This window comes from Danio rerio, chromosome 11 (assembly GCF_049306965.1).
Source record: "Danio rerio strain Tuebingen ecotype United States chromosome 11, GRCz12tu, whole genome shotgun sequence".
Lineage (NCBI taxonomy): Eukaryota > Metazoa > Chordata > Actinopteri > Cypriniformes > Danionidae > Danio > Danio rerio.
The window spans coordinates 1,701,095-1,715,159 of NC_133186.1; the positions used below are offsets into that span (position 1 = coordinate 1,701,095).

At 38.9% G+C, this 14,065-nt stretch overlaps 1 protein-coding gene across 11 annotated transcripts in view; it reads left to right on the top strand.

The window, feature by feature from the left end:
- The window catches only part of lrp1aa (low density lipoprotein receptor-related protein 1Aa), a 225,922-nt gene that overhangs the window by 7,292 nt on the left and 204,565 nt on the right, over window positions 1-14,065 (top strand). For 8 of the 11 annotated variants that reach the window (XM_073916177.1, XM_073916179.1, XM_073916178.1 and 5 more), the window contains exon 1: window positions 2,574-3,000. The exons of the other annotated variants lie outside the window; for them this stretch is intronic. In XM_073916177.1, the coding sequence (XP_073772278.1) occupies window positions 2,901-3,000 (100 nt within the window). In that variant the 5' untranslated portion in view covers window positions 2,574-2,900. Of the gene's footprint in view, window positions 1-2,573; window positions 3,001-14,065 lie in introns of those variants that run through there. 11 annotated transcript variants of the gene reach the window in all.

Genomic DNA, 14,065 nt, shown 5'->3' on the forward strand with positions numbered 1-14,065 from the left:
TGAATAGTGCTCATACAGGCTTTCTCAGAGAATATTTTCCCCTTCTGCAGTGTCCTTCAGCATTATAGATCTCTTCTTCTCTGTCTGTTGGTGTGGTGGACTGAAGGTTGTTATTTACTTGCTCAGTTGGTCACAGTGAGAGTCTTGGATAAACTCATTTAGTTACACAACAGGATTTGAGCTGAGCTCCGAGTGCATGGTAAGCAGTTCTGCCTTTATGGAGAAAAGAAATAATTGTCCCAAATGTTGCCAGCTAAGAGTTTCCTTTTTGTTCCGGATTCATTCGGAGCTGTTTGTGAGCCCTGAGCAGAATAAAGGCTGTTTCTCAACCCTTGCACATGTTTATCCCAGTGTTTACTTGCGTATTACTGTACCCGTGGGTTTGGTTTAGATGTTTTTCCCCCAAAGACTGCACGGGAGAAACTCTTTAACCAGATATGACTCGCATGTCATTTTCAAACCCCCTTAAAAACATGTTTACATGTACATTTAATGATGAATTGAAAGGAATTACAGTGTTTAGGACTGGACTTAAGTTGAGAATTAAACAACATGCTAATGTTATGTTTATAAGTTTCACATACAACATCTGTATGTTATAAAAGAGTTACATTAAAATGTTTAACCATGCAAATTTCGATTATGTGGTTCTTATGAATATTATTTTAACCAACGAGAATAGCAATGGCTACAAAAAAACTACTTTAAATAATTATTCCTTTGTTTAAAACGAGGTATTTCAATATAAGTTCGTGTTTGCGTGTTAGAATTCAGAATCCACGTCGTCTAAAAAACTCAGTTTTGGCAATAATAAATCTGTAAAACATCTCTGGTGTCGTATTTCTCGGCGTCGGCTCAACGCAGGCGGCGCTGATTGGATGGATTCTTCTCTCGACATCTCCTCAGCCAATAGCGAAGCTCCGCGCTTATCAATCGGTTTTCTCGTGGATGGAGCTTTCCTGCCGACGTCACACAGCAGCCAGCAGAGCTCATGTTGGGAAGTTCGACTCATTCTAGCGAGTCGGTTCTTTCGAAGAAGCTGCTTCATTTGATCAGTGCATCGGTTCGTTTACATCCTCACGTGTTTCTATTACATTCTTCTAGAAAACACACAGCTCCGGAATGAAATGAAGAGAATTGAATTCATTAAGTGTGTGTTTGAGGAAGATCTGTTTGTTTTATTCTATGTTTGATTTAAAAATATTGTGCATTTTTATTAAAATATGACAGTGTTAGTCTGAAAAACACACTTTTGTTTAATCTATTTGAAAAGCAAGCTTATTCCATCACTTATTTTTTTACTTTTCTACATTTTAAACATTTTTGTTTATTCTATGGTGAATATAAGTGAGTTTGAATGCAAAGAAAATATGAATTAGTAAAAAAAATAAAGAACCAGTGGTGTACAAAATAAAACTAAAATTTTAAGCTACTCAAACACATAAATCGTGAACCCAGATAAACAGAAATGTCAAGTGGTCTCTTTTTTCCATAGGCTATTTGATTTATACAATTCATTTATGAAGTTAATTTATTGAATTAATTTTTTAATTTACTTTTGTGAAGTCTAAGAGGACGATGCGGAGGCGCAGTGAGTAGCACGATCGCCCCAGCAAGAAGGTCGCTGGTTAAAAAATAAAGGTTAATCAATCATTGAGTTTTATCTTTTCAAAATATAAAACATTACATGAATATATTCATTATATATAAACTAGTTTGAATGCAAATCCTGAATTATGAGAAGTATAAATATATAAACAAGTTTAAAAATAAGTTTAAGCTACTCAAACATAGGCCTATACATCCAGATAATCAAAAATACTAGGCTATTTGTTAATAAAATTCATTTGTGAAGTTCATTTTGAGTCATCGTCCAAAAGATATAATGTTAACTATTGTAATACATAACGTAAACAAGCCATCAGCAAGAGGATAATTCAGATGAATGTTAAAATGCTTCAATATTACATCTTGCAATATTATTATTAATGTGAATTGGTACAATTATAACCACAGGGTAAGACAAGTCAATTAAAAATAGCACAGAAATATACGCAAAAACAAACATAATATTGCCAGGTTACCAATAATAATAATAATAATAATATTCAATATTAATTTTACAAACAACATTTGCATGCCCTGAGCTATTTTTTAATATAGATTTAATCAGGGGAATATAGAGTTATAAATAAAGTAAAAGGGAATTAATGACAAAAATACACTGAACTCAAGCATATTAATCATCTATCTATCTATCTATCTATCTATCTATCTATCTATCTATCTATCTATCTATCTATCTATCTATCTATCTATCTATCTATCCATCCATCCATCCATCCATCCATCCATCCATCCATCCATCCATCCATCCATCCATCCATCCATCCATCCATCCATCCATCCATCCATCCATCCATCCATCCATCCATCCATCCATCCATCCATCCATCTATCTAATCTCCCATGAACTGTTACCAACGATTCCTACTAGCGAATCGGTTCGCGCGAAGTGAACTGATTCACGAGTCGAACATCACTAGTAGAGGATTGGACCACACATTTCGCCCAATCCGTGTTACCAGCAGCAACAGAGAGAATCGGGGTTTGCATTCATAGGTGTGATCGGCTCGGAGCGGAGCTGGCGCTGGCTGTCATCCGCAACAAAGCATCGGTCTGAGCGCCTTTTTGATGCCGAGGATCAGACCCGGATCATCCATAGATCGAGCCATGCATTCAAGGAATAGGTGAATCGTGCGTGCCAGGAGAAACCGTTTGCGCCAGAGTGCGCATTTGGAGAGGCGCATCAGACTGCAGCTTCAGGGATCATCGGACCTTGCTTTTTTTGTTTCTGGCCTTTTTATAAACATATTTCTCTCTGTGTGTCCTGTTGAAATATGATGTTGCGCTCCACGGCTTGCAGGCTGCTTGTCGGATTGTTCTTTTTGGGGTTTTTGTACAGTTTGGAGGTGGTTCTTCCTGCAAGGGCAATAGATGGTGAGTGTATGAAGATGTTTTTATATTTTTTTAATATTATGGCATGCTGTTTATCATCATGCATTCATAATTCAGCAGCTGTTGCCGTGCATTTATTCAATGTATATGTACCACCAGCGAATATGAACCAATGAGACATAAAGGTTGTGTGTGTGAGGTATAATAATGGGTTAGATAACGGTTTGAAGTAGCCATCCGCATAACACACATCCATCCCAGGAGTGCTGATATACACAGATAATCAGTGGAGGAACAATGACAGCGGCGCACATGAGCAGAATACATGCAACTTTTCACATCAGTTCTTTTGCGTGTGAAATCAAACCACGAGTCATAATGGCAATCTGGAAATGGGAATATATGGACGTGAGCTCGCAGCTAATTAATAGGGTTGTCATTTTCGACGAGGTCTAGTTGGGAATTAATGAAGGAGATTGTTTGTTTGCTTGCGCTGAATGTGAATTGCTCTCTGCGTGCATCTGCAAGGCCCTTCCAGCAGTATTTATTTTTTATTAAAGGAAGGAAAGGAGAGAATCTTTTCAACTGATACCTATGATGATTTGAGCATCTCTTCGAAAGCTTTGCAATGTGTTTGTTTCGCTTGTTTTATTTTATTTTACATGCACAGAGACAGTATTCTTAAAAGTTATGTAGGCAGACAAATAAGATTTAAGCATTGTAATACATTAGAAATATATCACCTACAAGTGTGTCTGCCATTTTGCCGTAGTGTTCATTCTGCTGTTAAAGCTGCACTTTAAAAAAAAGTATATATATCTTTGCTGTTTGTACTACTTATTTACAATGAGCTGAATGTGCTTTGGGGGACAACTTAATAGTTTTATGTTCAATCCACTTACATTTGTCAACACTAATAGGTTAACTTAATGCCTTCATATTGTCCCAACACAAATCAATTGTGTGGAAGTGAGGATTATTTTACAGTGTGATCTAAGTATCCTATTTTATGTGTGTGTTATACATGCAACAAGTCATCTACTTTGAGAAATGCGCAGGCTGGAAACACTACACACTTGTTTACTTAACTCCACACACACGTAGAGCACAGACTTGCTTTTATATCACGCCTGGTACAAATGCCTTTTCAGGATGTCAAAATAAGACTTTTACTTATTTTATGGGCTGTTCATAAGACCTTTATAATCATGATATGACACATGTCATGAATGTGAGTGCTTATAACAAGTGTTATTACGTCTCCGTTGCTCATTCATTTTCTTGTCGGCTTAGTCCCTTTATTAATCTGGGGTCACCACAGCGGAATGAACTGCCATTTATCCAGCATATGTTTTACGCAGCGGATGCCCTTCCAGCTGCAATTCATCACTGGGAAACTCATTTGCTCATGTAAATGCAAATATGACATTGCTTGTTATGACAACTTGATAAACAAACATATCACAACCTGTTTTTGTCATTACCAAGACAACAAAACTTGTCATAAACCTGTCATAAACATGACTGTCGTGAAGCCATTATAAACATCTTTATTTAAATTTTTATTGGTAATACTTTATTTGAAGGGGTGTTTATAAGACCTTTATAATCATGATGTGACATGTTATGAATTTGAATGAGATTTCACATCATGCTTGATGACTGTTATTAAGTGTCATTTGCTCTGTTATGACATTTTAAATGCAAATATAACATTGCTTATGACAACTTGACATAAAGAAATAGACCACATCATGTTTTTGTCTTTGTCATTACGACTTGACGTTACCAAGACAACTAAACTTGTCATAAACCTGTCATAAACATGATTGTCGTGAAGCCATTATCAATGTGTTCATTTAAGTTCTTTTTGCTAATACTTTATTTGAATGGGTGTTTATAAGACCTTTATAATCGTGATTTGACATGTTATGGATGTGAATGAGATTTTATGTATGCTTATAACAATTGTTAAGTGCTCTTCGCTCATTTATGTCATTTTAAATGCGAATATGACATTGTTTGTTATGACAACTTGACATAAACAAATACATCACAACAGGTTTTTTGTCTTTGTCATGACACCTAGACATTACCAAGACAACAAAACTTGTCATAAACCTGTCATACACATGATTGTTGTGAAACCATTATAAGCATCTTTATTTAAATTCTTATTGGAAATACTTTTTTGAAGGAGTGTTTATAAGACCTTTATAATCATAATGTGACATGTTATGAACGTGAATGAGATTTTATGCATGCTTATGCATACTGTTATTACTTGTCGTTCACTCAGTTATGTCATTTTAAATGCAAAGCTGACATTGTTATGACAACTTGACATTACCAAACAAAACTTGTCATAAACCTGTCATAAACACTACAGTGGTGCAAGCTGAATTTGTCATTTAATGTCATTAAATATTAATGACGCTCTTAAAAATGATTTGACAGAGTAACAAGACTTTTTTAATGAGACATTTTAGTGACCAATACAGTTTATAACACTGAAAAACATTCATAACAATTATAACGCCTCATGACAATCATGTTTATGACAGGTTTATGACAATTTATGTTGTTTTGGTAACGTCTAGTTGTCATAACAAAGACTAAAACAGCTTCATGTGTTTATGTCAAGTTGTCATAACAACAAATGTCATCTTTGTATTTAAAATGACATAACTAAGCGAATGACACTTAATAACAGTCATCATAAGTATGCAAAAGATTTCATTCACATTCATAACTTGTCACATCATGATTATAAAGGTCTTATAAACACCCCTTCAAGTAAAGTATTACCAATAAGAATTTAAATGAACACATTAATAACACGACAATCATGTTTATGACAGGTTTATGACAAGTCTTGTTGTCTTGGTAACGTCAAGGCATGACAAAGACAAAAACAGCTTGTGATGTGGTTATGTCAAGTCGTCATAACAACAATGTCAATTTTACATTTAAAATGACATAACTGAGTGAATGACACTTAATAACAGTCATCATAAGCATGCATAAAATCTCATTCACATTCATAACATGTCACATCATGATTATAAAGGTCTTATGAACACCCCTTTATGTATAGTATTACCAATAAGAATTTAAATTAACGCATCTATAATGCCTCATGACAATCATGTTTATGACAGGTTTATGACAATTTATGTTGTCTTGGTCACGTCAAGTCGTAACAAAGACAAAAACAGGTTGTGATGTATTTGTTTATGTCAAGTCGTCATAACAACGTCATCTTTGCATTCAAAATGATATAACAGCGTGGACAACACTTAATAACAGTATTCATAAGCATGCATAAAATCTCATTCACATATATGACTCGTCACATCATGATTATAAAGGTCTTATGACAGTCTTATGAACACACACACACACACACACACACACGCTTATTTATTTACATCACATTTTTGTTAGGAATGGAGTAAACGGTGCTTCATTTCTTTTTAACTCGACATAAAACTTTGGCTTTCTGAAACTGGCTCTGTTTTAGTTCCTTTGTTTAAGCAGACTCCAGCACGCAGTTATAATTACTATGATAACAACACATCATTTTCCCACAATGGCTGTTACCGCAGTACAAAATATGCATTCTGAGCGAGCTGAAAGGCTTGATGTTCAGCGCTGTGATTGGCTGAGCTCCTCAATGCTGTTAATTAAGGGGCCTCTATCAGAGAATTACACAGAAGGTTTGCTGTTGTCGCCGGGGTCTTATGAGGTGACACACACTGCCGCTTTAAACACACTCTTTTTGCACAAAATAAATTAAAACACCAACACGTCTTGCCAGAATGTTTTGCAGTGTGTGTCGTAAGAGGACAGGAGCGTTTCATGATTTGATTAATAGTGAGAGCGATCTGATGAACACTTCTCAGTGTGTTCGCTTGGCTGTTGTCCAGAATATGTCAAGATCATCATACTGATAAAGGCTGTAATTATTAATTTTGAGCTGATAAAAAAGTTAAATTAGTTTCACTCGGGTGGAGTTTGGAGTGTTTAATGGCAAACGTTTTAAATTCTTGATGTAAAACGCAAGTTATTTTGAGAATTTAAAAATGATAATTATTTTATTAGATCCAGTGAGGGAAGTAAGATTTTCTGTCTTTGTTTTCCACTGAAGGCTGAACCATCACAAATATCTGTCTATGTCTGTCCATCCATCCATTCAACCATCCATCCATCCATCAATTCATCCATCCATTCTTCCTTTTTTCTTTCTTTCCTTCCTTTCTTCCATCCACCCATCTATAGTATCTGTCTATCCATAGTATTTATCCGTCCATCCATTCATCCATCCATCCATCCATTTATTCATCCATTCTTCCTTCCTTCATTCCTTCCTTTCTTCTATCCACCCATATATATAGTATCTGTTTATCCATGGTATCCATCCATCCATCCATTTATCTATCCATCCATCAATCCGTCCATCTATCCATCCATCTATCCATCCATCCTTCCTTCCTTCCATCCACCCATCTATAGTATGTGTCTATCCATAGTGTTTGTCCATCCATCCATCCATTTATTCATCCATTCTTCCTTCCTTTCTTCCATTCACCCATATATAGTATCTGTTTATCCATCCATTCATCCATCCGTCCATCTATCCATTCATCCATCCATCCATCCATCCATCCATCCATCCATCCATCCTTCCTTCCTTCCATCCACCCATCTATAGTATCTGTCTATCCGTAGTGTTTGTCCATCCATCCATCCATCCATCCATCCATCCATCCATCCATCCTTCCTTCCTTTCTTCCATCCACCCATATATGTATCTGTTTATCCATCCATCCATCTATCCATCCATTCATCCATCCATCCATCCATCCATCCATCCATCCATCCATCCATCCTTCCTTCCTTCCTTCCTTCATTCCCTCTTTCCACCCATCTATAGTATTTTTCTATCCATAGTACTTGTCAATCCATCCATCCATCCTTTCTTTCTTCCATCCACTCATCTATAGTTTCTGTCTATCTATAGAATTTTATCCATCCATCCATCCATCCATCCATCCATCCATCCATCCATCTATCTGTCCATCCATCCATCCATCCATCCATCTATCTTTCCACCCATCTATAGTATCTATTTTCCCACAGTATTTGTCCATCCATCCATAATCCATCCATCCATCCATCCATCCATCCATTCATAGATAAATAAGTATTTTGGAAAAAGCCGCAGTATGGTTTTCTGAGTGTACTGGCTAGATAAAAACATGCTTGACAGTCATGCCGGGCTGCACAAACTTCCTCATGATGCTGTTTGTGTTCAGCCAGCGTCTTTATGTGTCTGACAGGTAACCTGCCCCCTAAGGGTTTGACATTTCAGGATTTTGAGCTGATCAGAAGCTCTTAAAGAGATATGAAATACTAAAAAAACTGTACAGAAGTCTTATGATGGGATCAAATGTTGTTGTTTTGATTAATTAATGAAACTTTAATCACAATATACAGTATTATCGTGATTTTATCCCAATAAGCTGCAAAAAAGATCACTTTAACATATATAATAAAAATATAGAATACTGGTCTATTAGTTGATGTATTTACTAACAGTAACTAAGCATGAATAAACTTGTAGAGCATTTATTAATCATAGTTTAGCATTTCCTAATGCTTTATTATCATCCAAAGTTGTGCTTGCTATTGACGGATAAACATGAACTAAGATTATTTACCTTACGATATTTAACAACATTGATGTTGTGTTGTCTAAAACTGAATGTTAACGTCTGGCAAAATGCAATAAAAGCTATAAATGACTGCGCTGAGAGTATACGGCGTGTGTTCCCCACCCCCAGCCCCTCTCACGTCTCCTTCACTCGACTGTGAAACACATCTGGAGCCGCAGAAAGGTCATTTGTTTGCAAGAATGCGTAAGGAGAGGGTGGATATTCTCCCAAACACTCTCTACACGCTAATCGCACACTTAGACTTGACGTGTTTGTTTGAGTAAAGAGTTTGTTGGAGAAACTGGCGTCAACACTCGCACAAAGCTGAGTTATCAACTACACTGTTAATGATTTTTGTTAATTACACAGTATTTAACTGTAATGTGAACTGCATTTTGCGACTTGGTGGATGGGTGGTTAGCACTGTCACCTCACAGCAAGAAGTCCCGGCTGGGCCAGTTGGTGTCTCCCGGTGTTGCCATCGGTTTTCGCCGAGTGCTCCGGTTTCCCCCACAGTCCAAACACATGCGCTATAGGGGAATTGATCAACTAAATTGGCCGTAGTGTATGAGTGTGTGTGTGAATATGTGTGTATGGGTGTTTCCCAGTACTGGGTTGTAGCTGGAAGGGCATTCGCTGTGTAAAACATATGCTGGATAAGTTGGTTTCTGTATTTTAAAGTTGCATTGTGTGCTTATAGTGTGTTTTTGATCCTACTATGGATGTCAATGGCTACAGGTTTCCAACATTCTTCAGAATATCTTCTTTTGGGTTCTACAGGAGAACTATCCACCATAATGCAAATTAACAGATGTTGATATTTGCATTCGGCTCCACAGATTTCCAGCTTCTTTTATTGTATGAGAGAGTAAACTCACTCAGTGACCTACCTGGTACATGCATTTATGATATAAAAGACTCAAATTTGAGTCTATTAAAGGTGCCCTGAAGTGCTTTGAAATGTGCATTTTTATTCGATGTTTGACGTAATCTCATCTGAAACATAAAAAGAGGGTGGGACATAGTGTAGCTCCTCCCCTTTTCAATAAACAGTCAATAGCGTTTTGTTTTCATCACTGCCCTGCCAGTGAGAGTGGTTGAGCTCAAGCGCACCAACTAAACAGCCAATGACAAGAAGAGGGCGGGGCCTGTCATATACTGGGGAGCATTTGATTGGTTAAGATTTGATGCGAAGCTGAAGTATGTGGCGACAAACTTCAGGTTTTACATGTTTATATCAGTTTTATATCTTGTAAACAAGAATTTTGTCACTGTTTTTAAGCACACTAGCTTTTATAGATATCCTAAAAACTAACCACACTGAAAATGACATCTAAAAAAAACCTTTATTTTAACTTCATGGGACCTTTAAACAGAAAGAAAGAAGCAAGCTAAAATGGCATTGGTGCTGTAATGTAAATACAGTATTTTGCGGTAATTGATTCACAGTAAGTTACTGGTGAACTGCTGCCTGTATGTCACTGTAGATCCTGCAGGAAATTGTTATCAGTGTTTTATAGATGTGTTGAGCTGAAGGAAGATGACAGGAGAAAGCGCGAGCTGCTGTTTATCCGTCTGCCCCCCTTGCCTCTTTCATCATGTACTTAAATGATCTTAACTGGATAATTTGGGGGACTTTGTTCTAAAGGGTTTAACCAAACATGGAAAATCTGTGGTAATTCACTCACAGTGGATTGTTTCTCCACCGAATCTTAAAGGAACAGTCCACCCTTGCTAAAAAATCCAGTTTAAACCAGCCTAGGATGGTTGGCTGGTTTTAGCTGGTCGACCAATCTGGTTTTAGAGGGTTTTTTCCAGCCTTTTCCAGCTTGGTCTTAGCTGGTCAGTCTGGTAAGTGACCAGCTAAAACCATCTAAAAACCAGCTTGACCATCCTGGTTTAAGCGGGACATATAGCTGGTTTTAGCTGGTCATCTCCCTGCCTGACCAGCTAAACCAGGCTGGAAATGGCTGGAAACCAGCCTGGACGTGGGCAAAACCCCTCTAAAACCAGCCTGGTTGACCAGCTAAAACCAGCCAATCATCCTAGGCTGGTTTAAGCTGGATTTTTCAGCAGGGACTTCTTTTGGAAGTAGGCTCATTTTAAAGCTACCCTAGAGTCAAACTCTGATGAAGGATCTGGCGAGAGCACTTTTAGCTTAGCTTAGCGTAAATCATTGAATCGGATTAGACCATTAGCATCATGATCAAAAAAATCAGAAAAGTGCATGGACTGTGGGAGAGGAAACCCACACAAACACGGGTAGAACATGCAAACTCCACACAGAAAGCCGGGACTCGAATCAGCGACCTTCTTGCTGTGAGGCCACAGTGCTAGTCGCTGAGGCACCGTGCCCTTTTTGTAGAACTACAGTTGTGAAATGTGCTTAGGCTGGTTTGCTGGTCTTATCTGGTTTTAGCTGGTCTCCAAGCTTAGGCCAAACCCATGTTAAGCTGCTTAGGAAGTTTATCTCGCTGTGCGACCAGCTGAAAAGTGGCCAATATTCCGCTAAAACCAACCGAGGGACAAACTAAGGCCCGTCCATTAAACAGGCATTGATCTGGGAAGAGTTTTACCCAGTGATTCGCAAGCTCTAGCGTAAACTGGAATGTAAAGTGCACACTAGAGGCTTTGTAAGTACATTAAGCCAAGTTTTCTGGTGCAACACTTAGTTATTTGTAACTTAATGTTGCTTTATGTCTGCGACACGTTGGCTCAGTGCTTAGCACTGTGGCCTCATAGCAAGAAGATCGCTGGTTCTAGCCAGGTCAGTTGGTGTTTCTGTGTGGAGTTTGCATGTTCTCCCGATGTCGGCGTGGGTTTCCCCAACAGTCCAAACCCATGCACTTAAAAAAATTTGCCATTGTGTGTGTGTGCGTGGATAAGAGTGTATGGGTGTTTCCCAGTACTGGGTTGCAGCTGGAAGGGCATCCACTGTGTATAACATATGCTGGATAAGTTGGCGGTTCATTTCACTGTGGTGACCCCTGATCAATAAAGGGACTAAGCTGAAGGAAAATGAGTGAATGAATGTTCCTTTATGCCACAACTAGGCCACAACTTTGCCACAGCGGAATGAACCGCCAACTATTCCAGCATACGTTTTATGCAGTAACCAGCCGCAACCAAATTCCTCTATAGCGATTGTGTCGAAAACCGAAGCACCCGGAGGAAACCCACGCCAACACTGAGAGAGCATGCAAACTCCACACAGAAATGCAGACTGACCCAGCTGGGACTCGAAGCAGCGACCTTCTTGCTGTGAGGCGACAGTGCTAACCACTGAGCCACCTTGCCACCCATCATCTATCCAGGAAGGCTGGAAGACCAACGGAGAGCGACAAGCCAGTTCAGACCGATTTAAGACGTTTTTACGCCTTACAAAACCTACTGCTCGATGACCATCTGATCCCACAGACGGGTTCGTGAGGGTGCAGAGTGTTTTACCAGTGTTCATGACAACAGAGCTGTTCTTGGAGCTCGCGGGGCTGGAAACACTGAGCTCACAGAGTCATAGCTGTCACATTACTCAGGCACTCGCTCCACCGCCAGCGCCTCAGACCGAGGAAAACAGCTCTGGAGAAACGCTCCTGTGGAGGTGTTGGAGATGGGATTGTTGATGGAGGCAGACCGGTGCTAGAGCGGAGCCCTGTGCCCACCATAGTCTTCTAGAAAGTGACCCCAAGTAGTTAGTATCCCCAAAATGTATGATATTAATGTATTTTACTGTGAATAAATGGATTTAAAGAGGAGCTATTATGCACAAATCACATTTATAAGGAGTTTAAACACAGCGGTGTGTCAGCAGTGTGTGAATATATCCCGCTTCTAATGATAAACATGAATTAATTCCATTATTTATAATCAGACTTGATCAAAACAGTCTGCAGAAACACTTTGATTGACATTCTCCCTTTGTACGTGTCATCAGACGGGGAAAGCCCTGCCCACTAATGACCATCTCTTTCTCATTAGCATAATCAGAAGCTCTGAGTGAGAAGCAGCCGTCTGTCCATCAGCCATTAGATAACATTGTGAATCTTCTGTTTGTAGCTCCGCCCTCTTTTAAAAAGGGGCGTGCCACTAGACCTGGCCCTCTTCTTTATAAACATGGCCTACACACAAACATAGGCAGAAATGCAGTAGTATCTGGATTTCCATGTCTCAGACTTGCAATGTCAGACACGGTGCACTCAATGGAGCTAGTGGTGTCACTGTTAGGGGTACACGTGCACATTAAGCTCACCTTGCAACTGCATCCAGACCCATAAATGCGTTCAATCCCTGGCACTGTGTCAGGTTGTAGGTCGGGATGCGAGACAGCGTGTGAGTCAATGTCTTCTTCTGAGGTTGGAGTCGCTCTGTGGGCTCCTGACGGGGGGCATCGATTCCTCAAAGCAGCAGTGATTGGAAAGAGCAAACACACAGCAGTCGCTTTGGTAACATCCACTTCACAGCCGCTGATTGGTCTTTCCCGGTTGATTGCGTTGAGTTTCAGCAATTTCCCACCTAATTGAAGCTGATAACAATGCATCTTTGATTTCATCAGCACGTTTGAAATGGCCCGAAGGCTGCGATGTACAGTGGAGACATCTTACAAATTGTTGCTGATTTCCTCAATTACATGATAAAAATTGTAAATGTAATGATTGAAGGCTTTGTTTTGATGAGTGATTCATTAAATGATTTGTTCAAATCGAGTGTGTTATGAATTAATTATCAAATCACTGTCTTTAACACAGATTAATTGAGTTAAAGTTACTATTCTACGTTCTGCTCCAGCTTCAAACTGTTTTCATGTCATGCAAAGACAAAACAAACTGGACAAAATTGTGTTTAAAATGTAACTAACTCAATATGAACATGCTGTGTGTTGAACTTGTATATATAATCAATGACGCTTGTCTACTGACTACAAACTACACTCACTGGCCACTTTATTAGGTACACTTTACTAGTACAGTGTTGGACCCTTTTTTGCTTCAGAACTGCCTTCATTCATGGTGGCGTAAATTCAACAAGCTACTAGAAATATTCCTCAGAGATTTTGCTCCAAATTGACATGATAACATCACGCAGTTGCTGCAGATTTGTCTATGGATGCTTCACATCCATGATGCCAATCTCCCGTTCCACCACATCCCAAAGCTGCTCTGTTGGATTTAGATCTGGTGATTGTGGAGGCCATTTGAGTACAGTGAACTCATCGTCATGTTCAAGAAACCAGTCTGAGATGATATGCGCCTTTCTACCTTATGATCCTGCTGGAAGTATCCATCAGAAGATGGAGACACTGTGGTCATAAAGGGATGGACATGGTCAGCAACAATACTCAGGTATGTTGCTGTCAGAATTGGTGTTAGTGAGGCCAGCAGGGGGTGCTCAACCTG